Source organism: Acomys russatus, chromosome 25, assembly GCF_903995435.1.
Source record: "Acomys russatus chromosome 25, mAcoRus1.1, whole genome shotgun sequence".
Classification (NCBI taxonomy): Eukaryota; Metazoa; Chordata; class Mammalia; order Rodentia; family Muridae; genus Acomys; species Acomys russatus.
In genome coordinates this window covers 43,252,503-43,279,659 of record NC_067161.1, presented here as the reverse complement: position 1 = coordinate 43,279,659, position 27,157 = coordinate 43,252,503, and the positions used below count along the sequence as shown (strand labels likewise).

The 27,157-nt window shown below is 47.3% G+C and overlaps 1 protein-coding gene across 2 annotated transcripts in view; it reads right to left on the bottom strand.

The window, feature by feature from the left end:
• Positions 1-351: 351 nt before the first annotated feature.
• Pigl (phosphatidylinositol glycan anchor biosynthesis class L) overlaps positions 352-27,157 on the bottom strand; it is a 50,260-nt gene continuing 23,454 nt past the window's right edge. The window contains exons 3-7 of one of the 2 annotated variants that reach the window (XM_051168409.1): positions 10,163-10,253; positions 5,451-5,518; positions 3,183-3,214; positions 1,159-1,292; positions 352-743 (exon numbers count right to left, since the gene is read on the bottom strand). In XM_051168409.1, the coding sequence (XP_051024366.1) occupies positions 645-743; positions 1,159-1,292; positions 3,183-3,214; positions 5,451-5,518; positions 10,163-10,253 (424 nt within the window). In that variant the 3' untranslated portion in view covers positions 352-644. Of the gene's footprint in view, positions 744-1,158; positions 1,293-3,182; positions 3,215-5,450; positions 5,519-10,162; positions 10,254-27,157 lie in introns of those variants that run through there. The other variant, XR_007833113.1, reaches the window with a different exon arrangement.

Sequence of the window (27,157 nt, the reverse complement as noted above, 5' to 3'; positions counted from 1 at the left end):
TGGAATTGGTGTGTCTTCAAAGCACCAGTGTTAGGGTGAGACCTTTTGGAGGTGACTGGGCCACTTGCTGTAGGCATGGCTTTGTTCCAAAGGAGCACCCTGGCTCATCTATCTCCTGTGACTGCCTGCCTTTGCCTGTGAGATGCATGGAGAAGCCCCTCAGCAGCTGTTAGGTAGAGGTTGCTTGTTGTGGGACTCCACAGCCTTCAGAACTGTGAGCTAAGTACCCGTCAACTGTGGAGATGCCCTGGCTCTGGTATTTCAGTTACAGAGACAGAAGACTGACCAAAGCAGCCTGCTCTGTAAGCAATGCAGAAGTCTGTATGGCGCAATATTTCCATTCAGTTATGGTGATGGCGACCTGCCCAGGCTTGGCTAGATGTCTGGTGCACACTCTGGTATCCCACAAACTATGTGTTGTGAGAAGTGGTAAATCAGTGGGGTAGCTATTACTGAGTTGGTGGGTCCTTGGTTTTGGCGGTTTTCCTGAGGAGGAAGCTGGGTTTGAGTGAGCCATTGTCCACACATTCCGGTCTGCAGAGGCTGCTTGGCTGGGGTCTCCCTGCGTCAAGGAAGTAAATCAGCCTAGAATGTGTCTGTCTGCTTCTCCCTCCGTTCTGAAGATCTGAGAACTCTTGGAGGCTTCAGAGGAAGCGTAGGGAGTTGACTCTCATGTACCTAGAGATAAGGATGTAGAGGCGGCGGAACCAGAGGAGCTGACTGTGGTGGCAGGACATGGCTTTCTGGAAAAATCAAAGAGGATCAGTGATGGACCCTTGCTCCCTCTCACAGGGTATATCAGCCCAACTCTAATGATTCTGAGTCACCTGCCCCACTGCCAGCTCTTTATGTGCTTGAGCACATGTGTGTGTGCCTCTTGTGTGCAGTCCCCATGGAGGCCATAAGAGGGTGACAGATCCCCTGGAACTGGAGTTACAGAGGGTTGTAGCATGCTCAGTGTGGGAACTGAACACAGGTCCTTTGCAAGAGAAAGGCCAAGTCATCAGAAATGTATGCCTGTCAGGTGTAGCTGGAATAATCTAGCGCCCGGGGCAGGGCTGGTCCCTGTGGAGAGTGTTTTGCAGGTAGCAGGGCTCAGAGGAGCCAAGGGAACTGAGGCTGGCTTCACAGTGCAGGTCCAGGAGATACAGTCCTTACCTTGGCCTGTGCCACCTCTCTGCTGGTGAGCACGAAGAGGATGTCGTGGGGGGAGAGGAGAGACCAGAGCAGGTCCAGGAGGTAGACATACTTCCGGAGCACGTTCACCGACTGGAGTGTAAGCACAGAACAGCCTGGGCCAGGAGGGGCGGGAGAGGCGATCACTTTGCTGCTTTCAGCCAGGTGTTTCTCTGAGTACCCTCCCCTCTCCTGGTCCTCAAGGCAGGCAGGGGACTTGCTCTGCCGCTGCCAGGTACCTTGTGGCACCAGAGTTTCTCTTTGACCAGTAGTCTCCCACATGGGCAAAGTGCCAAGCGGCAGGCGTTCTCCACTACTGTGGGTCCCTGCAAGAGGAGGGGGCTGCTAGAGGGCGAAGGGAAGATGGTGGAGACAGGAACTCCTCAGTTGGAGGCTAAAGATCTTTCCAGCTCTGTTCCAACACCAGGCACTGAGTGTCATGGCTCTCATCAGTATTCCCAGCCCTGAGAAGGCAGAGACAGGTGGACCATCTCAAATTGAGGCAAGCCTGTTTTTTTTGTTTTGTTTTTTTGGCTTGGTTTGGTTTGGTTTTTCAAGACAGCATCTCTTTGTGTAGCCTTAGCTGTCCTAGACTTGCTTTGTAGACCGGGCTGGCCTCGAACTCACAATGATCCGCCTGCTTCTGCCTCTGTTGGGATTAAAGCCATGTACCACCACGCCTGGCTAACCCTGGGTTGTGTAGCAAGTTTCAGGCCAGCCTGGACTTCAGAGTGAGACCCCATCTCTTTAAAAAACTGTAGCGGGAAGTCCCTTAAGTGCTCTGGCGGTTACTTTCCTAGTTGATAAAGTGCCTGCCCATCTCACAAGGTGGTCAGGAGAGCCAAATGGACCCCAGCTGTGTTCCTAAGGCCCCACAGCTGGGTGTCACTTTCTGATCTCATGCCACCCTTGTGATGCAGAATAGCCCGGAACTTGCTCAGAGATGTACAGTAGGACATCAGGCAGCAAATGGCCAGTGGGGTCCTGTGCTTCACGGGGGTTAGAAAGTGTTTACTATTTCAAGTTCATCAGTGTCTCAGGAACCTGGGAGGCACTTACAACCTCACTGAAAAGGTAGGTGATGGGAGGGGAGTTTGACAGACCAACAAAGTACTAGCAGTGGAAAAGAGCGCATGACAATGGACACAGCCTGAACTTGCTGTGCATACCTAAGGCAGGGAGAGTGGCCCACCTTCCAGCACTGCGCAGCCTAGGGCTGCTTTGTGTGTAGGTGTCCTTCAGTCCCAGGCAGGGCTGTTCTACTGTCACAAATACTTAAGTTATGGATGCTCAAGTCTCTCACATAAAATGACAGAACTCGCCCATAATCTCTTGCATACATTAAATCATCTCTAGGTTACTTATAATCTCTAATATAAGTAAATGCCGTGGAAATAGTTACTGTATTGCATTGTCTGGGGACTAATAAGGAGAAAAGAATCTGCATGTTTAGGCACCTTTATTTTCTCCCTGCATATTTAAAAAACCTTTTATTTGTGTGTGCACCTGTATGAATTTATGTGCACCACATTGCTGCTCAGGGTGTCTGACATCCCTGGAACTGGATTTATAGGTTGTTGTAATTTGCCTAATATGGGTGCTGGGAAACAAACCAAGGTCTTTTGTTTTGTTTTTCGAGACAGGGTTTCTCTGTATAGCCTTGGTTGTCCTGGACTCACTTTGTAGACCAGGCTGGCCTCGAACTTACAGCAATCCGCCTGCCTCTGTCTCCCGAGTGCTGGGATTAAAGGCGAGCACCACCGCCCGGCTTGAACCCACGTCCTTTGCAAGAGCAGTAAGTGCTCTTAACTGGGAGCCATGTGTCCAGCATCCCCCTGAATAACTTTGATCCCACAGTGTTAAGTCCTAGATACATAGAAATCCGTAGATATGGAAGGCTGAGAATATTTGCAGATTTCCTTGGTAAGTTTCTTAGAGGGGTAGTAACTGGTGTTTATTTGTCAACAACCAAACAAACCCCCCAAACAAAAACCGTCCTTCCTTACCTTTAGGCAGCTTCCCTTCTGAGTGCAGGGCCCTGAAGGACAGAGAGGAGAAGCATTAGAGAGGGGATGAGTCACCTACTCTTCGGTGTAAACAGGAGGGACCCTTAGGGCAAGACCTCATGGCCATGCCCCAACCAAGCACACAGGCCCCCGGTGGTTTCTACTGCACAAGTCAGCATCTAAATACACAGGGTTCCCTGCCTCTGCTTATTGCTGGGAAGACAAGAGGGCATTTCATTCCCTCACAGCTTAGTCCAGAAGTTGGTTTGTGGGTTATGGAACAATCTGGCCCCAAGTTTTGCCCATTAGAGATGAGGATAACTACCCTCAAGTTATATCTCTTGAAATTGGTTAGTGTCTTCGTTTACTTTCTGTTGCTTCGATAAAGACCATGACCAAAACAACTTTGGGAGATAAGAATTTATTTCATCTTAAAACTCCTAGATCACGGGCTGGAGAGATGGCTCAGAGGTTTAAGGGCACCGTCTGTTCTTCTGAAGGTCCCGAGTTCAGTTCCCAGCAACCACATGGTGGCTTACAACCACCTGTAATGAGATCTGGTGCTTTCTTGTGGTAGGCAGGCACACATGTGGGCAGAATACTATATAAATAATAAATAAATCTTTAAAAAAAAAAAAAAAAAAACCTCCCAGATCACAGTCCACAACTGAAGGAAGTCAGGGCAGGAACTCAAACAGGAACCTGGAGGCAGGAGCCATGGAGGAGTGCTGCTTACTAGCTTGCTACTTCTGACTTGCTCAGGCTGCTTTCTCAAACACCCCAGGACCACCTGACTGGAGGGCACCACCCACCGTGGGCTGGACCCTTCCACATCAACCACCAAACAAGAAAATGCCCACAGACTTGCCTACAGCCAATGTAATGGAGGCCTTTTCTTAATTGACACTTCTTCCCAGATGACCCCCGCTTGTGTCAAGATGACGCAAAAACAACCAGCACTAGTAGGGATAGAATTAGCTAAGTCCCCCTCAGGTGCCCTACCCTGTCTGTTGTTGAGATGTTCTTGGCTTTATTTTATTTTATTTTTGGTTTTTCAAGACAGGGTTTCTCTGTGTTGACATGGCTGTCCTGGAACTCACTCATAGTCTTGAACTCATAGATTTACCTGCCTTTGCCTCCCAAGCGCTGGGATTAAAGGCGTGTGCCACAACCACCCAGTGTTCTTGATTGTTGTTGTTGTTGTTTGTGTGTGTGTGTGTGTGTGTGTGTGTGTGTGTGTGTTTGTAGTAAACTTGATCTGACTTTTTCTGGTGAATTCTGGGGCACATCTTTATTTATTTTCATTTTTCAAGACAGAGTTTCACTGTGTAGCCTTGGCTGTCCTGGACTTGCTTTGTAGACCAGGCTGGACTTGAACTCACAGTAATCCACCTGCCTCTGCCTCCCGAGTGCTGGGATTAAAGGTGTGTGCCACCACTGCCCAGCCATCCTGGGCACAACTTTATAAGGCTCTATGTGGACCTTGAATGAAGTGGACCCCCTGTTCCTACTTGCCAGTGATTTGCTTTCCAGCAGCCCATTCCTCAGAATTACAATTTGGCTAAAAATCCATTTCTGGGATATGCACTCATCTGTGTATCTTCACCAAAAATATCACATCTTTGACTATAACCTGTGGTGTGTCTTTCTTGACTATGAATAAACCTAATGCAACTGACAGCACATAGCTGTACCCATGGCCTCTGTTGGGCCAGGAAGCAATTGATTTTTAGAAGTCAGGAGAGAGGAGGCGGGGGTGGCACAGGCCTTTAATCCCAGCACTTGGGAGGCAGAGGCAGGTGGATTGCTGTGAGTTTGAGGACAGCCTGGATATATAGAGTGCATTCCAGAACAGCCTAAGGCTACACAAAAAGAAACCCTGTCTCAAAAAAAGGGGGAGGGGTTAGGGTGGGTAGGAGAAGAATGTGGCCTCCCACCATTCCACAGTTACAGAATCAAGATGAACTGTCTACAAAATAAATATGAGAGTAATCATTTCCAGCATCTTCCAAAGACAAAGACAAGGCTGGGGAGCCAACAGGTCAGGTCTGCCATGTGATGCTCATGGAAGGGAGAACCAGGATGACATGCACAAAAGGCAAAGCACATGTTTAAAAAAGAAAAGGTGGGTGAACAGAAGGGCAACAATGGCTGAGGGGACGCAAGAATGAGTTTTCTGGGGCTCAGACGGCAGCAGGAAGTGTCCTAGTAATGGTGACCCTTGAGCAAATAGAGAAACCCTTTCCCACTTCCCCCAGAGCAGCATACCTCACAGCCTTGTACAAAGCGATATGATTGCTGTGGCCACTGACTCCTTCGGCATCAAAGGTCACCACCTGTAGGGACAGAGCCGGGGAGGAAGGGCTCATTCAGAGCTGTTGACTGGCTTCTCCACGGCCTCAGCTTCAAAGTAGCCTTCACTATTCCTCTGGGGAAGGAGAGAGCAAAACCCTGAAACTTTTCAAATTCTGAGCGGCTGAGTTGCTTGTATGCAGACAGGGTTGTGTGTGCAGCTGTGAGTTTATGGTTCACTCTTGCTCCTGGCAGTAGAGCAGGATTCGCCCCACCACAGAAACTTGTCTTCAGAATCTTCGTGTGGGCGCAAGTGTGTTCCCATGGAGATCAGAGAAGACCCTCAGGGGTTGTGCCCCAGGAGCTGTCCACCTTGTTTTTTGAGATACAGTCTCTCACTTGCCTGAGCTTGCTGACAGGCTAGTCTGGCAGGCCAGGGGACCCAAGGGATCTGCTGTCTTTGTCTCCCCAGTACTGGGACCATAAACACACAGCACCATGTCTGCTTTTTATCTGATTGTTTGTTTACAACATGGGCTCTCCATTTTGAGATCAAACTCAAGTTCTCATGCTTGCAAGGCAAGTACTTTTCTGACTGTCATGTCTTCAAGGCTCAGGACACCTCTGTTGTAGGCTGGGGATGTGGCTTAGTTGGTGGAGTATTTGGCAAGCATGCATGAAATGCATACATGTATGTGCTGGTGTGTGCATGCAGTCCCAGTTCCTGGGAGACAGAGGAATGAGGGTCGGAAGTTGAGGGTCATCCTTGATTCACAGTGACTTTGAGGCCAGCCTGGGACACATGAGAACCTGTCCCATGTGGCCTCTCATCAGCACATCCATCTTCTTGGCTGGCTGCTGCATAGGAATTGTTCAGGTAGATGCAGCCTGATCCTCCAGGTTCCTTTCCTCGTACCACAACTACAGTGTCCTGGAGCCAAGCTCTCAGAGGCCTGTCTTAGGCTGCTTCTCATTCTGTTTGCACAGGTATCTCCATCTTGGTTCTAACATTTCATTTCTGCACAGATGGGTTTAAAGAAGAACCAGTGCCAGCTTGATTTCAGGCCGGGGGTGGGGTGAGTCAGGGTCTGTCATATAGCTCTGGCTGCTCTAGAACTCTATGCAACCTTGAATTCCTGTTTGCTTCCACTTCCCAACTGCTGGGATTATACGCCTGTACCACTGTGCTCAGCTCTGTAGTTTGAATAATAACAGCAAAAAACATAGTATGGGCCAGAGAGATTGCTTAGTAGGTAAAGCTGCTTGCTGCCAAGCCTGATGAAAGGTGCAAAGAAAACTGACCCCCTCCCTCCACAGGCATATTGTCACGTATGTATAACCACATATGTCACAGATACTAAAGTGTGAAAAACAATATGAATATTAAAGGAAACATAAGAAAACGAGGATTCAACCAGGCGTGGTGGCACACGCCTTTAATCCCAGCACTCAGGAGGCAGAGGCAAGTGGGTTGCTGTGAGTTCGAGGCCAGCCTGGTCTACAAAGCAGGTCCAGGACAGCCAAGGCTACACAGAGAGACCCTGTCTCGGGAAAAAAAAAAAAAAAAGAAAGAAAGAAAGAAAAGGAGGATTCAGGAAACGGACTACAAGCCGGGCGTGGTGGCGCATGCCTTTAATCCCAGCACTCGGGAGGCAGAGGCAGGTGGATCGCTGTGAGTTCGAGGCCAGCCTGGTCTACAAAGTGAGTCCAGGATGGCTAAGGCTACACAGAGAAACCCTGTCTCGAAAAAAGAAAAAAAAAGAAAAGAAAAGAAAAGGAAACGGACTACAGATGGTTGGTTAGAGGGTGAGGCAAAGAGAAGGGCTGTCCCCAAGGATAGAAGGTGTCCCGGCACAGATGAAGGGGTTAGGACTGGAAGTGGGGTAGCTGAGAAAGAGTCCCTCTTGCTCTGTTTCTTTTGTGGTTATAATGTTTTCTCATATCCCCAGCCTTGCCTTGAACTCTCTATGTAGCTGAGGCTGGCCTTAAACTCTTGGTCTCCGTGCTTCTTTCTCTTCACACTGGAATGGCCCTTGCTACCATGAGAGCTGGGTCTCTTTTTCAGGAACACCAAAGAGCGTAAGTGTCAACTTAGGGCATTTCCTAGATAGTCTCATGATGACAAAGAGAAGGGCTTTCTGGACTGGGTGAATGTTCCCTTTATTAAACTAAGACGCAATTTTTCCAGCTTGGCAGTGGTGGCACACACCGTTAATCCCAGCACTTGGGGGGCAGAGGCAGGCAGATCTCTGAGTTCAAGCCCAGTCTGGTCCACAGAGTGAGTTCCAGGACAGTCAGGGCTACACAGAGAAACCCTGCCATAAAAAACAAACATGTGGAAAAAAAGAAGCAGTTTTTCTTTTTTCAGTTTTGGCTTTTGCATTGCTGGGATTCATACCTAGACTTGTGCACACTAGGCAGGCGCTCACCCACTGGGCTAGCACCCAGCCGGAAGCCATGCCGCCTGCGGGCACAGCCCTCCTCCCATTCGTTGGTCTCAAGCCATCATTAGAAAGTTCCGCTGAAGTCAGGCACTGTGTTCAGGAACTTTTCTAGGGCCAAGCATCAGAACTGGATTTTACAATTAAAAGAACACATGTATGTTTGATCTGAGCACCAGGAGATCCCTGGATTGTCACTCTGAGACTCAACTTGTCAGTGTGAGGCTTAGGACTAGTGAGAAGACAAGTTATCCTTAGGATGGTTACTGGATGCTCCCATCTCGTGTGAAGGAGTAAGCTGCTTGTGGAGATGATACATCTGCTGGGTAGGTCCTGTTTCCCTGGAACCTGAGTTGCAAAGGGACTTTGCAAATGTGGCTAAAGATTTTGAGATGCAGAGGCTATTCTGAGTGGGCTGGTGGGCTCAGTGTAATCATGGTGGCCCTTAAACGGGGCCACAGGAAGGTCAGAGGGAAGGGCCCCAGGACAAGAAGCAGAAAGTGGCACGGTTTCTTTGAAGACAGAAGAAGAAAGCAATGGGACACATTGGCCATGCCCATAATCCTACAGTCCGCTCAGAGTCCTCACCATCCCCAGCTGCTTTAAGGGAAACTTAGCCTCTCAATGAGGACGGACCCTGTTCACCTTGTTCAGGATGTCAGGGCCAGATCAAGAAAGGCCAGGCTGGAGAGGTACTACTCCATACTACTCGCTCTATTTGTAAGGAAATTCGTCATTTCAAAGCTTGGGAGTCTGTAGCCTTTCTTTTTTGTTGTTGTTGTTGTCTCCCCCCTCACCCCCGTCCCAGGACAGGGTTTCTCTGTACAGCCTTGGCTATCCTGGACTCACTTTGTAGACCAGGCTGGCCTCAAACTCATAGCGATCCACCTGAGTGCTAGGATTAAAGGCATGGGCCACCACATCCAGTCTTACTTATTTACTTGTTTGTTTATTATTGACTAAGTCTCTCTATGTAGCCCAGGCTGTCCAAGAACTCTATATAGACCAGGCTAGCTTGAAACACACAAAAATCCTCTAGCCTCTGCCTCTGAGTACTGGGATTAAAGTCCATTTTAAAGCTGCCTGGGGGGAGGGGGTGAATAAAAATAAAGCTGCCAAAATTTACTTTCTAAATCTCAAAGTAATCAAAATTGTATGTAATTCTTCATAGGCTAGCTAATAGCTAAACTTTGACTATTAAAAGCCCATCTCATTTGATTGAGTTTTGTTAAGGGATAGAATATGCTGATTGAGAAGCAAATAGGACGCCTTTAATCCCAGCACTCGGGAGGCAGGCAGATCACTGTGAGTTCGAGGCCAGCCTGGTCTACAAAGTGAGTCCAGGATGGCCAAGGCTACCCAGAGAAACCCTGTTTCAACAAACCAAACCCCCCTTCCCCACCCCCACTCCCCCCCCCCCGCAAAAAAAAAAGAAAAGAAAAAAAGAGAGAGAAAGAAATGGAGGCTGGCTGGGTATGGTGGCCATCCCTTTAATCCCAGCACTCCTGAGGCAGAGGCAGGCTGATCTCTGTGAGTTTCAAGGCCAGCCTGGTCTGCACAGTGAGACCCTATCTCAGACAAACAAACAAATGAAATGGAGGTTTAAGCATCACAGCTTCAGAACTGAAAATGCAGCTCACTGATACACCAGGGGCTTACCAAGCTCAAAGCTCTGGTGAGATCCTGAGACGCCCCTACTCTTCCTGTATGTCTCTGGAACCTATTGACCCTGCATCACATAAGAATTCTAACATCAATCGCTGTGAGTCTGAGGCCAGCCTGGTCCACAACACAAGTCCAGGACAGCCAAGGCTACACAGAGAAACCCTGTATCAAAAAACCAAAAACTAAACACCAAAAACAAAAACAAAAAAACCAAAAAACTTCAGTTTATCTTCAGGGTGAGAATAATACCTGAAATGTGAACGACTCGGTATAAGAAGTTCTGTGTCAGTGAAAGTCTTGTGCAGATCCCTGGGTCTTGAATTGTCAGGAGGCAAGAGAAAGGTTAGGGAGCAGGTCACGGGTGGGAAAGTGCTTTCCTCAGCCTGAGGGTTGAGAACTTGTTCCCTTGTCATACACAAGATCAAAGGCATGTCTGGCTGCAGTGGGTTTAGCAGACAGCCTCTTTGAGTGAGCTTGGAGCAGGGCTGGGAGTGGGAGGCAGCCACAAGGCGAGCAGCAGAGGCTAGTCCGTGTGACGGGATGGAGACCCCAGGCTTCCTATTCAGAGTGGCGTTCCCTTACCAGGTTGATGCCGTTGACATCTATGTGCTGAAGAAGGATGCTGGCCACCAGCTCTGTGTCCCACTGCACTCCCGGGTCATCGGGGAACTCCCTGCAAGAGAGAAGCACGCTTGAACCCTTTTTAGGTAAGAATAACCTTCTTATCTTCTGTGGTTGTTGTTGTTTTGAAATAGGGGTTTTCTGTGTAGCCCTGGCCATCCTGGAACTCACTCTTTAGACCAGGCTAACCCCAAACTCAAAGATCTGCCTGTCTCTGCCTCCTCAGTGGTGGGATTAAAGGCATGTGCTGCTACAACCACCACTACCCAGCAGGAATTATATCAGTGTGGGGGAGCTCCTTACTCTTCATGTGCTCAGATTTCAGCTAAAGAAATAAGGTTCACAGGGGCTGGAGAGATGGCTCAGTGGTTGAGAGCACTGCCTGCTCTTCCAAAGGACCCGGGTTCAATTCCCAGCACCCACATGGCAGCTCACAACTGTCTGTAACTCCAAGATCTGACACCCTTACACCAACACACATAAATTAAAATTAAATAAAATTAAAAAAAAAAAAAAGAAAAAAGGTTCACAAGCACCAAACTACTAGGAATCCATGCTCATCACACACAATGCACAGAGCTCTCTTTGCTCCCTACCAGGCAGGCTGCCTACACAACCTTCCTATACTGAGGAACAATAATTGACCTTAGAGTTCTGGGCTAAGGAGAATCACAAGGGTTTTCAACAGGAAAATGACATTAAATGATGTCATTATTTTCTCTGACTCACTGGCAACCTCTACCCAGCTCCCCCAGTTTTCTATGGAGAGTCCAGTTCTGTTAGCTCACTTGCAGTGTTCCTGCAGGGAGCATGGCAGACAGCCCAGCAAGTAGAGCCTGGGCTTAGAGAAAGGAACATGGGTACAAAATCCAGCTTTGTTCCCTGGAGGTGCATGCCACAGCATGGTTATGAAGTTCAGAGGACAATTTTCAAGAATTATTTCTCTCCTACCATCCTTATGAAGCTCTGGGATTGGACTTCGACCATCAGACCTGGGGGAGGCAAGTGCCTTTCCCCATTGTGACACCTGCTGCCTCTAGGCTGTAACTTTTAGGAGACTGCATGATCAGAATTGGACCATTGAGATCCTGCATCCTGTGAGGATTCAGTCGAGCTCCTGAGACTCCTGATGATCTGTTGACTCCCCCCCCCCCCAGGCCATCTTTTGTGCCTAGTTGGCACCAGGCTAAAGGGAGCTCATTAGAAACGGTTGCCCGGCCAGGGGCATGGCACTGCCTTTAATCCCAGCACTTGGGAGGCAGAGGCAGACGGATCGCTGTGAGTTTGAGGCCAGCCCGGTCTACAAAGCGAGTCTAGGACAGTCAAGGCTACACAGAGAAACCCTGTCTCAAAAACAACAACAACCAAAAAAGAAAAGAAAAAGAAACCAAAATCCCAAAAACAAACAAACAAAAAAGAAAGGCCCAGCTTACGCAAATGTTTTCTCTAAAATTCTGGCTGCACTTTCATTCAGTCTGTGTGAGAGGGAGCTCTAACATGGCCAGCTTTTCTTTTTCTTCTTCTTCTTTTTTTTTGTTTTTTTGAGACAGAGTTTCTCGAAATTCTGTGTAGCCTTGGCTGTCCTGGACCCGCTTTGTAGACCAGGTTGGCCTCAAACTCACAGGGATTCACCTGCCTCTGTCTCCTGAGTGCTGGGATTATAGACGTGAGCCACCACGCCCGGCTATGGCCAGCTTTTCAAGGAGCACGAAGACAATGAAATCAGAAAGAGCACTTTTTGTTCCATTGCTCCTGGGACCCTGTCTTCAAAAGGAATGTCCACTTTAGTGCTCTATCTCTCTCTTTCTCTCTCTCTCTCTCTCTTCCGAGACAGAGTTTCTCTGTGTAACCTTGTCTGTCCTAGATTCACTTTGTAGACCAGGCTGGCCTCGAACTCACAGATATCAGACTCCCAAGTGCTGGGATTAAAGGCGTGCATCACGCCGGCCTCACTTTGGGTCTCTTATTCACTTAACATTTCTCCCCATTCTTTTCTACTTCCTTTTCTAGCTTGCACATTCCATCACAACACCCACCTTCAAGTGCTACTTCCTCCATGGAGTCTGCTGCAAAGGGGCTTGAGGCCATAATTAAAGTCCCAGGGTACAGTTCCCTACACTGATTACGTTTTATTAAAAAGTAAATTTCTTTACCTCCTGGAGGGGTGCCATACGTGCACACCATTGTGTGTGTATCAGAGGACAGCCTGCAGGAATTAGATCTCTCCTTCCACTCTGTGGGTCCCAGGGATTGAATGTAGGTCAACATGCTTACCAGCAAGTGCCTTTACTGCTGAGCCCTGCCTTGTTTTTTTGATACCAACTGCAAGTTCAGAAATTTCCCTAAACCATCAACAATTCCCCAGAAATACACACACTAATCACTGACAATTGTTCTATGCACGGTTAAGGAAAAGAAAGGAAGGAAGGAAGGAAGGAAGGAAGGAAGGAAGGAAGAAAGAGGTATAGGTTAAAGTCAGCCAAAGGAAGAGATGCCTAAAGCAGTCTAGGCATGCAGATGTTTCCAGATGCAGAGATCCCATTGTGCACCTGTGCAGACAGGACATATTGGTCCAGCTTCCATATGTGCCAACACACAGGGAGCACTGTCAACCAGGAGAATTCACCCAAGGTTTGGTGTTCAGAGTTTTCATAGCCACTGACTTGATTGCCTGTGGTTGATCTCAGCTTCATGTGACTGATACCATATTGTCCAAAGTCTTGTTAAAAGCCAATACTATCAGCTATGACACAGATCACTTCCCAGAAGCCATGCAAAGTCAAATTCCTTACTACAGACCATCCTTGTGTATAAGAACCTTCCCTGTCCTCATCTATCAACTATGCCCTATAATAAGGCTGTCTCTTGACCTAAAGAGAAACTATATAAGAATTAAGCTATTTCTCATGTACTTGGTGTAATTCAAGTTGAAGTACAATTTATTTAAACAAACAGTAAGAACCCATGCCTCAGCTGGGTGTGATGGCGTGCACGCCTTTAATCCCAGCACTTGGGAGGCAGAGGCAGGCAGATCTCTGAATTTGAGGCCAGCCTGGTTTACAGAGTGAGTCCAGGACAGCCGGGACTGTTACACAGAAAAACCCTGTCTCGAAAAGCCATAAAAAAAAAAAAAAAAAAAAAGAACCCATGCCTCTCCATGAGCAAGGCACTGGCATTAAGGAATGTTTAATAGGGCTGGAAAGATGGCTGATAGATAAGAGCACTGACTGTTCTTTCAGAGGTCGTGGGTTCAATCCCCAGCAACCACAAGATGGCTCACAACCATCTATAATGTGATCTGATGCCCTCTTCTGGCCTGCAGGTGTACGTGCAGGCAGAGCATTGTATACATAATAAACAAATAAATCTCTTTTTTTTTTTTTTTTTTTTTTTTAAAGAAAAGGAGTGTTTAATAAGAACCAGTTGGTTGAAATATAACTTCCATCTGGCTATGCCAAAGGCAGTTATACTGGCCTCTTGGCAGAAACTTTTATAAAACAGATCTTGCAGCTGAGTGGTGATGGTATATGCTTTTAATCCCAGAATTTAGGAGGCAGAGGCAGGCGGATCTCTGTGAGTTCCAGGACAGCCTGGTCTACAAAGTGAGTTCCAGGAGAGCTAGGACTACACACAGAAACTCTACCTTGAAAAGCAAAACTAAAAAAACAAACAAAACAACACAACAAACAAACAAAACAACAGATCTTGCTGGGCATGGTGACTCATGCCTTCAATCCCAGCATTCATGAGGGAGGACCCTGCAGATCTCTGAGTTTGAGGCCAGCCTAGTCTACAGAGAGAATTTCCTAGCAGCCAGGGCTACACTGAGAAACCCTGTCTCAAAAAACAAACAAAAAAACAAAGAAAAGATCTTCCAAACTAGCCAGGCAATGGTGGTACATGCCTTTAATTCCAGCACTTGGGAGGCAGAGGAGAAAGGTGGAGTTAGTTCTGTGAGTTCAGTCTGGTCTACAGAGAGAGTTCCAGGACAGCCAAGGCTACACAGAAAAATCCTGTCTTAAAAACCCAAAACCAAGCCGGGCGTAGTGGCGCACGCCTTTAATCCCAGCACTCGGGAGGCAGAGGCAGGCGGATCGCTGTGAGTTCGAGGCCAGCCTGGTCTACAAAGTGAGTCCAGGATGGCCAAGGCTACACAGAGAGACCCTGTCTCGAAAAACCAAAAAAAAAAAAAAAAAAAAAAAAAAAAAAAAAAACCCAAAACCAAACCAAACCAACCAAACAAAATCTTACAAACTAGACATGGTGGCACATGCTTGGAATCCTAGCAGCCGGGAGGCAGAGGCAGGAAGATTTGCTACAACTTTAAGGCTAGCCTGGTCAACAGCAAGTTCCAGGCCAGACAAGACTACACAGCAAAACTTTCTTCTTTCTTTTGGTTTTTCGAGACAGGGTTTCTCTGTGTAGTCTTGGATGCCCTTTTATAGACCAGGCTGGCCTCGAACTCATATTTATCCACCTGCCTCTACCTCCCAAGTACTGGAAGTAAAGGTGTGTACCACCACACCTGGTGAAAAACTCTTAGAAAATAAAAACAAAGGCTGGCATGGTGTCTCACATCTATAATCAGAACACTTGGGAGGTGGAAACAAGGGGATTTCCATGAGTGTAAGGCCAGCCTCGCTACAATAGTGAGTTTCAGGATTGCCTGGGCTAAAGAGTAAGACTGTCTCAAGAACAACTACCACCACTGCCAAAAAAACTGACGTGGATAGGGCATAGACTGCAAGGCATCCCAACTGAAAATATTAAATCAGAAAAATTCAAGCATATACTTATGTGTATATATGTACACACACGTACACACACACACACACACACAGACATGACTCCTTTCAATCCAATCTAAATGAGTTATCCTTTGCCTATAGTGTACTTTTTTTTTCCAATAGTGTGCTTCTAATTATTGCAATGCCTGGGTTTAGGAATAACCTTTGGCCAATTTCTATTGTCTTTGGTAGAGTAGGAGTTCTGCTTTGGTAACCGTGCTGGCAGAATGTAAACAGGTGTGTTGGAGCCACCCTTTGAACTCTAGAGAGATGGTTGATTAATGACCTGTGTCCAAGTTTCTTATATAGTCCTTCCTGTTGGCTGGGGTTTATACATCCTGACTAGAATTATAGTAGCCATTCTGGTCCATAGAATAATCAAGGTATGAAAGACAGAAACAATAGAATGACAAAGGCTGAGCGTGGTGGCGCACGCCTTTAATCCCAGCACTCGGGAGGCAGGGCAGGCGGATCGCTGTGAGTTCGAGGCCAGCCTGGTCTATAAAGTGAGTCCAGGATGGCCAAGACTACACAGAGAAACCCTGTCTCGAAAAACCAAAAAAACAAAACAAAAACAATAGAGTGACAAAAAGGGGACACAGACCCTGAGGGCTCTGTAGAGTCAGCTAGCACAGTGGCTTCTACCATAGCCAGGTTTTGATAGCTAAAGCAGAAGCAATTTCTAACATAGAGTTGATTGTGTGCGTGTGTGTTGGGGGCCACACACATAGGAAGGAGCATGTGCCCATGTATATGCATGGTGAGCAGAGAGGATGATGGGAGTCCTGTTCTACCATTCTTTATTTCTTAGAGACAGGGTTTCTCACTAAAGCAGAGTTAGGCCGGCAGCCAGTAACCCTAACTTCCCCTACGTTGTGCAGCCATGCCTGCCTTTTTTACACAGATGCTGGGGATTTGAATTCAGGAAGCATTCTTACCCAATGAGCCATTTCCTAAGCTGCTGACTTAATTTTTAATAGGTTCCACATGATCAATTATTTAGGTTGTTTCCAGTTTTTATTATTGTACTAAGATTATAACAAGCACCCAACACATGTACCTATTTCTATGTGGCTCTCAATATTTCCTTGTGATAAGATCAGTGAAATTTAATTTCTGGGTCGAAGGTGAAGTGAGGAGTATGTAGAATAACTCTTACAAGATCCTTGTTAAAAATAATAGATGAAAACTGCTAACATCAAGGTCAGGGAGAGTGACAGCGAGAGGCGGGGGTGGGGGTGGGGAGAGCTGTGCATTCTATAGGCTGAAAGGAAAAACTAGTGAGCACAATACACATCATGCCTGTTCTCAATATCTAAGGGGTGTGCGTGCGCGTGCGCGTGTTTCTGAGGCCCCAACTTCCTAATGCATGCTAGGCAAGTGCTCTACTTCTAAGATATACACAATGTGTGTGTGTGTGTGTGTGTGTGTGTGTGTGTAAATTTGGAGCAGGGTCTCACTATGTCTTTTAGGCTAGCCTAGGAACTCACTATGTAGACCAGGCTAGCCTTGAATTAACAGAGATACACCTGTTTCTGTCTCCCAAATGCTGGGATTAAAGGTATCTGCTACTTTCTACTTCAGAGTCTCAAAGTTCACAGTCTGTAGTTTAGGCTGCCTTGAACTTTCTTTTGTGTGTGTGTGAGGTGGGGTGTGTTGAGACAGGGTTTCTCTGTGTAGCCTTAGTTGCTCTGGTCTTGCTTTGTAGGTGTACAGAGAGGCAGAACACTGTATACATAATAATAAATGAATCTTAAAAATGGTCTCCCTCTCCCCCGCTTCCTGTTTTTGTTGTTGTTGTTGTTGTTGTTGTTGTCGTTGTTGAGACAGGGTTTCTCTGTGTAGCCTTGGTTGTCCTGGACTCTTTGTAGACCAGGCTGGCCTCGAACTCACATTGATCCACCTGCCTCTGCCTCCCGAGTGCTGGGATTAAAGGCATGGGCCACCACACCCCGCTCTTTATTGAACTTTCAAGTCCTAAAAACTTCCATGACTAAATGCAAGGTGAAGGCTTGCACCTTAACATTCTGTTCAGATGCTCCTGCCCTGGTCAATCCCGGTTTGTTCCCTGAAAGAGGCAGGGAAGGAGTGAACTAAAGGCTTAACTTCCAAGGGTGTGCCCAAAGGGAGTGTGACAACTATTTAAAATATTCTTCCTCTAAAAAGTGGTGCAGGCCTGTAATCTCAGCACTCATGGAGGCAGAGGCAGGTGGATCTCTGTGAGCTCAAGGTCACCCTGGTCTACAAAGGGAGTCCAGGACAGCCAAGGCTATACTGAGAAACCCTGTCTCAAAAAAAAAAAAAAAAAAAAAAAGTTGTTTCTTTTATGTGTTTTGTGTGGATGTGTACATGTATGTGTTTGTGCACGCTTGAGTGCCTGCCGTGGTGTGCATGTGGAGGTCAGCAGGCAAACCAGGAGTTGGTTCTCACCATGTGGGTCCTGCGCTCGTCAAGCTGGGCAGGAAGCATCTTTACTTGCTGAGGTAGGTGGATCTCTGTGAGTATACAAAGAGAGTCCAGGACAGGCAAGACTACACAAAAAACTCTGTCTTGAATAAACAAAAGAAGGGGGTTGGAGAGAGGTTAAGAGCACTGGCTACTCTTCCGGAGGTTCTGAGTTCAATTCCCAGCAACCACATGGTGGCTCATAACCATCTATAATGTGATCTGATGCTCTCTTCTTGCCTGCAGGTGTACATGCAGGCAGAGCACTGTATACATAAGAAAGAAAGAAAGAAAGAAAGAAAGAAAGAAAGAAAGAAAGAAAAAACTGGGAATTGCAGACTGTGAGCCAGCATGTAGGTGCTGGGAAGTGTCTCCAGCCCTTTTCCCGAATGGTTTGCTGCTGCCTTCCCGTTTTGTTTCAGTTATATTCAGCTCAGCAATCAGTCAACACTTTACAATCACCTGGACTTGGGGAGGAGGGCAAAAGCCTCGCTGTCAGGTGAAGGTTGTGCACGCACAGGCAGGCAACAGAGTGGCAATGTGCCTCATTACCCAGAGTCTTTACTAGTCTGTCCTGGGAGCTGGAGAGATGGCTAAGTAGTCAATACTGTATTTTCTGCTCTTTTGAAGGATAAGAGTTTAGATCCTCATGCCCACGTTAGAAAGCTCACAATTGCTTGTAATTCAAGGGGACCAGATGGCCTCCACAGGCACTTGTATGCATGTGCCCTCACACACATATATACATTTTTTTAAAAATCTTTTAAGGCAGGTGGTGGTGGCACACGCCTTTAATCCCAGGATTTGGGTGGCAGAGGCAGGCAGATCTCAGTGAGTTCGAGGCCATCCTGGTCTACAAAGGGAGTTCCAGGACAGCTAGAGCTACACAGAGAAACACTGTCTCAAAACAAAACAAAACAAAATAAACAAAAAATCTTTTAAGTGCAGACGTGGGCCACCACACCCAGGCTGACATTGCATTCTTAAACTCTCAGCAGTCGCAATTATGTGTATAAAACCGGCATAAAATTGTGCTCATGGCTGGGCATGGTGGTGCACACCTGTAATCTTAGCACTTTGGGAGGCAGAGGCAGGTGGATCTCTGTGAGTTTGAGGTCAGCCTCGCCTACAAAGTGAGTCCAGGACAGCCAAGGCTACATAGAGAAACTAACAACAATAACGAAAAGAGTTAAAGTGAGGACGCACCTCAGGTATGGAATGTTAATGTGCATACCAGAAGGATCGCCTAGTTCCTAAACTTTTGCTTCTCTTCTCATAAAGGATAACTCACGTGCTGGGGCATGGTGGCTCACGCCGTTTATCCCAACACTGGGGAAGCAGGCAGCTCTCTGTGAGTTCAAGCCAAGTCTGGTCTACAAAGCAAGTCTAAGAAAGCCAGGGCTGTTACATAGAGAAACTCAGTTTTGAAAAACCTAAAAAAAAAAAAAAAAGGGCTGGAGAGATGGCTCAGTGGTTAGGAGCACTGACTGCTCTTCCAGAGGTCCTGAGTTCAATTCCCAGGAACGACATGGTGGTTCATAACCATCTATAATGAGATCTGGTGCCCTCTTCTGGCCTGCAGGGGTACATGCAAGCGAAACATTGTATACATAATAAATAAATAAATAAATAAATCTTTAAAAAAAAAAAAAAAAAAAAAAACTGTAGAGACCAAACCAATGCCATTTTTCTGTTCAGGACCTGAGAACTTGCCTGTTCCTAGGAGCTTGCACCCAGGGCTGACCAATCAGAGCTACAGGTCACAGTGACCAGAATAAAGGAAAAATTCCCTCCTGCAGTCTGGCCCTGGTCCCCCTCACTTAGCTCTAGTCCCCCAGCCCATCAGCTTAAAGGGCAACTTTCCTGTACCCCTTTAACATATCATTTAACAGCAAGGCTTGGAAACGGCTTTGAACACCCCACCCCTGCCCCATAATACACACACCCGCAGTTTTTTCCTTTAAAAACCCTGTTCCTCTAGCACTAGGGGCACTCCAGACTCTGAGCTTGAAATAAACGAGACCCTGTGTAATTTGCATCCAGCTGATTCCTGGTGGTCTTTGGGGGTCTCACAACTTGGACATTACACAACAAAAACAACAATAACAACAAAAAAGAACAACTCATGTTTAAGAAGGATAGAAATAGTAAAAGAAGCCGGGCGTGGTGGCGATGCCTTTAATCCCAGCACTTGGGAGGCAGAGGCAGGCGGATCGCTGTGAGTTCGAGGCCAGCCTGGTCTACAAAGTGAGTCCAGGATGGCCAAGGCTATACAGAGAAACCCTGTCTCGAAAAACTAAAAAAAAAAGTTTGTCAGACAGCCAGTGGGCATCTGGAGATAAGGGTGCAAGGGACCCCAAGACATCAGGCCAAGGCTCTGAGAACAAATTTGATGTCCATTCACTTGACATGGGCCAAGCTTATGTCCTATGCAAGGGGCTGAGTTTTGGGAACAAACATGGATACAGGCCACTGCTCATTCTCTCAGAGTGCTCAGCGCTGAGTCAGGTTGAGGTTTGGGTTCTTACAGGATGAAAGAATTTGCTAAGAAGAGGAGAGAGGAGCTGGTCAAGAGGTCAGGAATTCCAAGTCAGGGTAGCAGTGTGACTAGCTGGTGGCATGAGTGGCTAGCTGGCAGTGGTGGCTGAAGCACGCCAGGAGCTGGTGGAGGAGGAGGAGGAGAGTATTTTCAGTAACCTCAGATTTGTAAGTCCTTGGTGGTGGTGAGAAGGTGGACTTAACAGTGTTAGTACTACAGGAAAATGCTCCAGGCTCCCAGCCCCACCCTGGAGCTCTGTGTTCAGTAAATATGCTTGCTTTTCTAACAGTGGGATATCCTCAAACTCTGACCTTCCCCACACATTCTTATGACTCATCCTGACTGGTGTATGTTTTATGGTCCCTCAGCAGTCCATGGAAACACTGGGAAGTCTGTGGTGCAGTAGACCCCTCCAGTCACTAGATGCAAGAAAGGAGGCCCCTACCCTCCACCAGCAGGAGGGAGCTCAGGCCATCCTCCCTCAGACAGAGCCTCGGCAGAAACAGATGCTGCATCGGAGCTCCGGCAGGGTTAGGTAACAGCTTATCTCCCTGAGAACCAAGTCCCACTTTTGCACACTGCACTCTGAACTCTAATACAGATGGAAGCGGTTCACACACCCTTATTTGGTCTTGTGGCTTGTGTAGCACAGTGCTGGCAGAATCAACTGCCCTTCCTCCACCCACTTCAGGCACATTTCTAAACTTAATTACTTCCTTTGTCATCTAAAGTGAGCAAAGGTCAGTAGGTTCAGTGTAACTGCTTTGGCAGGCCTAGCGCCTGCAAGTTTAGCTGGGGCCCAGCAGTTGGCGCCTCCTCACTATAAGGGGTCATTCAGGGAGGCAAGGAATGTCTCCCCGCTCCATGCTGAGGCCATCCTGCAGTGTTCCTGCTGGAGCCCAGGAGCACCAGGGAAATGCAGGGAGCGTGGATCTAAGCTTCGGTTGGAGACATTGGAAAGCAGGGCTCAGCAGCTTCTGTGGGGACTAGAGCGGCGGTTCTCCATCTGTGGGGCCATCCCATTGGGGTTGCATATCAGATATCATACACAGCAGATATTTTTCTTGTTGTTTTTTTGAGACAGGGTTTCTCTCTGTAGCCCTGGCTGTCCTGGAACTCCATCTGTAGACTGGCCTCAGATTCACAGAGATCTCTTTGTCTCTACTTTCAGAGCGCTGTGATTGATCGTGCCCGCTGGCTAATTGGCATTTTTCTAATGGCTAGTTAGTCATGTTTATTAGCCATTACGTTATGATTCATAACAGCAGCAAAACTATAGTTATGAAGTCGTAACAAAAAGTCTTATGGCTGGGGTCGCTACAACATGAGCTGTATTAAAGGAAGGTTGAGAACCACTCGTCTAGAGTGAGCAGGAAAAGGAAAAACAGGATCTGAGGGGCGTAAAAAAAAAAAAAAAAAAAAAGAGTGACAGGGGCTGGAGAGCTGGCTCAGAGGTTAAGAGCACTGCCTGCTCTTCCAGAGGACCTGAGTTCAATTCCCAGCAACCACATGGTGGCTCACAACCATCTGTAATGAGATCAGGTACCCTCTTCTGGCCTGTAGGGGTACATGCAGGTGAAACACGGTATACATAACAAAGAAAAAGAGGGCTACAAACCAACACACTTATGAAGTATGTGCCCTTCAAACAATTTAGGAGCCCAGACAGATTCAATGCCCTTTTTCTACATAGGGCTTCAGTTTCCCAAGTGGAATCATAGAATGGTCTTTTCCTTTCTCCAAAGATGCAAATGGACCAGGAAATCTCAAGTGTTTGGCCCTTTGGGAAATACTCCCATAACACTGTCTGAAGGTCACAGGGCCTTATCCTTGCAGGTGTGCGGCAGTGTCTACAAGCTGATACAGGCGGGTTAATGACCACTTACCTTCTTCCAAGATAGTAAAACAGAGAAGGGAGATAAGGCTGGGCAGATTAAGTGGGTTGTAGTAATTAGTAGTTCAGCCTGGAGCACTGGGACCCTGTTTCTCTCTGCTCTACGTACGTATAAATACTGCTGCTGCTTGTAGACCAGAGGCCCTTGTGTGAGTAATAAAAGATGTCCAAACTCTTGTGGTGGCCTGAACTTTTTTTTTTTTTTTTTTTTTTTTTTTAATGATAGGGCTTATCTATGTAGCCCTGGGTGTTCTGGAACTCACTCTGTAGATTAGGCTGTCCTGGAATTTAGAGATCCACCTGCCTCTGCTGGGATTAAAGGTGTGCAACACCACTATCCTGCTTTTTCTTTGGCGTTTTGAAAAGGTGTCCAGAGGCTGCTGAGGCCTTGTGTCTGAGTACCAGTACTGTATAGAATCGGAGCTGTGTTCCTCCTTCTCAGAGACATCCTGCATACTGTGCGACAAGGCTTGCAGAGCTGAGGTAGGAACCTGTGCTTCACAGTGTGCAAGTTTGCTGTTTAGTGTGGTGCTGAAAACGGGCTGTGCTCTGTTCTATGCGCCTCCACACTGTATAAATGGCTGTTTTTCTGGCCAGGCCTTGTCCTAAGAGACTCCAATATACTAGTAACTTTTGACTTCATGGAAGGATGATGACTGTGGCACTGGGGTGGACTAGCGAACTACCACCTGCTAGGGACAACCCAACCAGCACAGGCTGGTAAGTGACTTAGCCCTGGGAGAAGAAAAGGGAGCCACCTTGGGGCTGGTGGGATGGCTTGGTGGTGGTGGTTTAAGGCCTTGGCTGCTCTTTCAGAGGACCAGAGAGGTGGAGTCCCAGCACTGAGATGGTTCAGAACCCTCTGACACTCCAGTCCCAAGAGATCTGGCACCCTCTTATAGCCTCCGCAGCAACAGGCAAAACACCCAATACATACAAAATTCAAACAAAGGGAAAAAGAAAGAACTCCCACTTGTTGTGTTCTGGCATCGAATAAAAGATGCATATTTATTTTCAGTAAGGGGTGAATTGAGACAGTAGGAGCCCATGGCTGCACTGAGATCATAATTAGGCCCAAGGACTTATCAGAAAGACACTGACAGCATGGCCTCACAACAGCCTGCCATCTGAGACCTGGTGTGTGTCAAGGATGCCCTAACTATCCCTGGAGCGTCTGCTCAGCTTGGTCCCTTGCTGTTGATGAAGCCTACTTATGGCCTGCCCAGCACCTGTCCGCAGTCAGGACCTGATTCACTGTTTCCGACTCTGGGCCTGGTCTGGCCTTCTGCAGCTGGACTCTGCAGCTTCACTGTCCAACCCCAACTCCAGCAGCTCCTGCAGCAGCCCACTCCTGGTCCACCATTCGTCTACTCATTACCTTATCAATATCGACTGCCTCTCTGTCCACTTCTGAAAATCTCTGAATTCTGTGCAGCCTGTTCAGTACGTGCTTGCTCCGTAAACCACATATATGCATGCTGATATATAGGTATATTTACTCTAAGCTGTGTGATATGAGAGCTAATGTTAGTAATTAAAATTGGTACAAAAATGCCCCAAGTGCTGGGGCACACCTTTAATCCCAGCACTCAGGAGAAAGAGGCAGGTGGGTCTCTGTGAGTTTGAGGCCAGCCTGGTCTACATAGTGAGTTGCAGGTCAGCAAGAGCTACACACCACTGAGTCAGTCTCTCTCTCTCTCTCTCTCTCTCTCTCTCTCTCTCTCTCTCTCTCTCTCTCTCTCCCTCCCTCCCTCCCTCCCTCTCTCTCTCTCTCTACCACACACACACAAAGAAACAAAACTGAATCTGAATTCGCCTTGGCCAGATTACTAAAGTAGGTGCAATTATCAGCTGCCATTGGGATCTTGTGAGTTTATTGTTATTCAATGAATTGTGACATTATGGAAAAATACAAATGTGAGCTACCCATTTCTGACCCCAATAACATGGGGCTAGAACAGAAATGAATCATTTTTTTTTTTTTGGTTTTTCGAAACAGGGTTTCTCTGTGTAGCCTTGGCCAGCCTGGTCTACAAAGCGAGCCTGGCCATCCTGGACTCGCTTTGTAGACCAGGCTGGCCTCGAACTCACAGCGATCCGCCTGCCTCTGCCTCCCGAGTGCTGGGATTAAAGGCGTGCGCCACCACGCCCGGCTTCAGAAATGAATCTATTAATGAACTTCAAAAATGTCAATATTTCCCAGCACTTGGGAGGCAGAGGCAGTGGATCACTGTGAGTTCGAGGCCAGCCTGGTTGACAAAGTGAGTCCAGGACAACCAAGGCTGCCTCGAAAAAGAAAAAAAAAAAAAGTCAGCATGCTACTTGCCTTGCCCATCCCAAGGGCTGGTTTAAGAGGCAGTTGCCTGTGTTTAACCTCTCTTCCTCATCTTCTGTTTCCCACAAAGACAGTGACAGTGATGTAACAGGACTTAGAATCTCCTTTTGTTAACACTTCTCAGCCGTGGTGTGTGTGTGTGTGTGTGTACTGGTGCATGCCTTTAATCTCAGCCCTTGGGAGGAGGCGGCAGGTGGATCTCTGTGAATTGGAGGCCAGCCTGGTCTACAGAACCAGTTCTAGGATAGCCAGGGCTACATAGAGAAATCCTGTGTCAAAACAAACAAACAAACAAACAAACAAACAAACAAAGAACTCCTCTCATCTGAGCTCACAAGGTCAGACTTCAAGCCTGCCGTCTCTGGCTTCATTCTCTACCTGCCTCCTTTACTTGGCTTCTGCCCAGCTTCTCAAGTAGACACCCTAATAACTTACAGGGGGGCGGGCGCTGCTTGCATAGTTCAGTGGTAAAGCACTTGTACAACAGCACAAGGTTCTGGAGCCAGGTGGCGGTGGCACACGCCTTTAATCCCAGCACTTGGGAGGCAGAGGCAGGTGGATCGCTGTGAGTTCGAGGCCAGCCTGGTCTACAAAGTTAGTCCAGGACGGCCAAGGCTACACAGAGAGACCCTGTCTCGGGGGAAAAAAAAAAAAAAAAAAAAAAAGCTGAAGGCAAGCCTGAAGTGGAAACAGAGGCTGTACCCCAGCAGGAGCAGTCTGCTCATGTGAAGTAGCTCAGGGTTCAAGCCAGGGCTTGACACATGCTGAACAAGCACCCTGCCGATTGAGCCACATCTGTAGCCTGCTTTTTAAAATTAAACTTATTGTGTGTGTGTGTGCGTGTGTGTGCGCGTGTGTGTTCAGAGGCCAACCTGTGGGAGTCAGTTCTCCCATCATATGGGTCTCAGGAATTGAACTCTGGCCATCAGGTGTGGCAGCAAGCACCCTTACCTGCTGAGCTACTTTGCCAGTCCCTGTTTAAATGGCGAGAAAATTTGAATAAATACTGAAAGGACTTAAAATAATAGAAGATCAGCCGGGCGTGGTGGTGCACGCCTTTAATCCCAGCACTCGGGAGGCAGAGGCAGGCAGATCGCTGTGAGTTCGAGGCCAGCCTGGTCTACAAAGTAAGTCCAGGATGACCAAGGCTACACAGAGAAACCCTGTCTCGAAAAACCAAAAAAAAAAAAAAAAGATCAGAGATAATGAAAATATTAAGGCATATTATACATATAATAAATTATGTGGTGGCTGGGCGATGGTGGCACATGCCTTTAATCCCAGCACTCTGGGAGGCAGAGGCAGGCAGATTTCTGTGAGTTCTAGGCCAGCCTGGTCTACAAGGCTACACAGGGAGACCCTGTCTTGACACTGCTCCCTCCCCGCCCCAAATTATGTGGCAAAGGTCAGTGATGAAGCTGTGAGTAACAGATGTGTCAGGTGGAGACTCGGCAGCCAGCTCTAGGAAATAGGTCACCAGTAACTTTCCTCCCTGAATTCTGGGAATTTATTTAACAGGTAAACAACAGGGTAAGCAGTAATTTGATATGCCCAAATCTGCTTCAAGTTAAGTAGATAAAAGACGGGTAGAGCCAGCAAGATGGATTAGAAGAGAAAGGCATTTGCGGCTGACCCTGACCAGGGCAGAGAGAGCTGAGTCCTGCAAGTTGGCCTTTGATCACCACACACGTGTTATGGCACTCCAGTGTAGTACACACACACACACATACACACGTACACACAAATAAGTAAGAAAGCTAGGTGGCGGGGTTCGGCCACTTGCCTAACATCTGTGAGACCTTAAGCACTGGGAAAAAAAAAAAGGGTGAAGGCTTCACAACACTAAGTGCCAGTTAAAATTCAAATTTCAGGCCTGGCACAGTGGCCAAAGCCTTGCATCCCAGCACTCAGACATGTGACTCTGATTTCCAGGCCAGCATAGTGTGAGGCTACACAGTGAGAGCCTGTGCTGGAAAAACAAAACCCCAAAAGTGAATGTCAAAGCCTGGTATGATGGCTCACGCTGGCAATCTCAGCACTAGGATGGATGTGAGCTACTTTTTTTTTTTTTTTTTTTTTTTTTACAGCATTCTGCCTGCCTGTATACCTGCAGGTCAGAAGGGGGCACCAGATCTCATTATAGATGGTTGTGAGCCACCTTGTGGTTGCTGGGATTGAACTCAGGACTTCTGGAAGAGCAGCCAATGAGCTACTTAAGGCTACAAGTGAGGTAGTTCTAAGTAACAGCCTGGGAAAGTGCAAGATCTTGTTTATAAAAACAAAACAAAACTGTGAATTTCAGATAGATCACTAACAGCTTTTTTAAAAAAGACTTATTTATTTTTATTTATTGCATATGAGTGCTTTATCTGCAGAAGAGGGCATCAGATCACATTATAGATGGTTGTGAGCCACCATGTGGTTGCTGGGAATTGAACTCAGGACCTCTGGAAGAGCAGGCGGTGCTCTTAACCACTGAGCCACCTCTCCAGCCCCACTAATAGCTTTTAGGATAATTATATCCCATGAAAAGTTAGAGTAATGCTTACCATTACAAATAGACTTAAACTACAACACAAAGAGAGTTGGGCATCTTATACTTCGTTTGTGAGGCACACACCTTCTTGCAAGGCAGTTATTCTGTCTGGGAAGTAATAAAATGGTGGCTGCAAAAAAGATGTTACAGATAATCCAACAGAACACGCATTTTATGGACAGAGAACTGAAGATCAGAGTGTTGGAGGGCCTGCCTGCTGACAAAGGGCACGTGGGGACAGGTCTCAAGCCCTGCTGCTAGAGATAACTCCCAAGTCTGTTTTGTTTGCTTGAGATAGGGCCTTACATTATAGGCCAAATAGGCCTTGAACTTCCAGCAATCCTCCTGCCTCATTCCCACAAGTGCTGCGGTAACAGGGCATGTGCTACTCTGCCTGGCCCAAGTCTATTTTAAAAATGA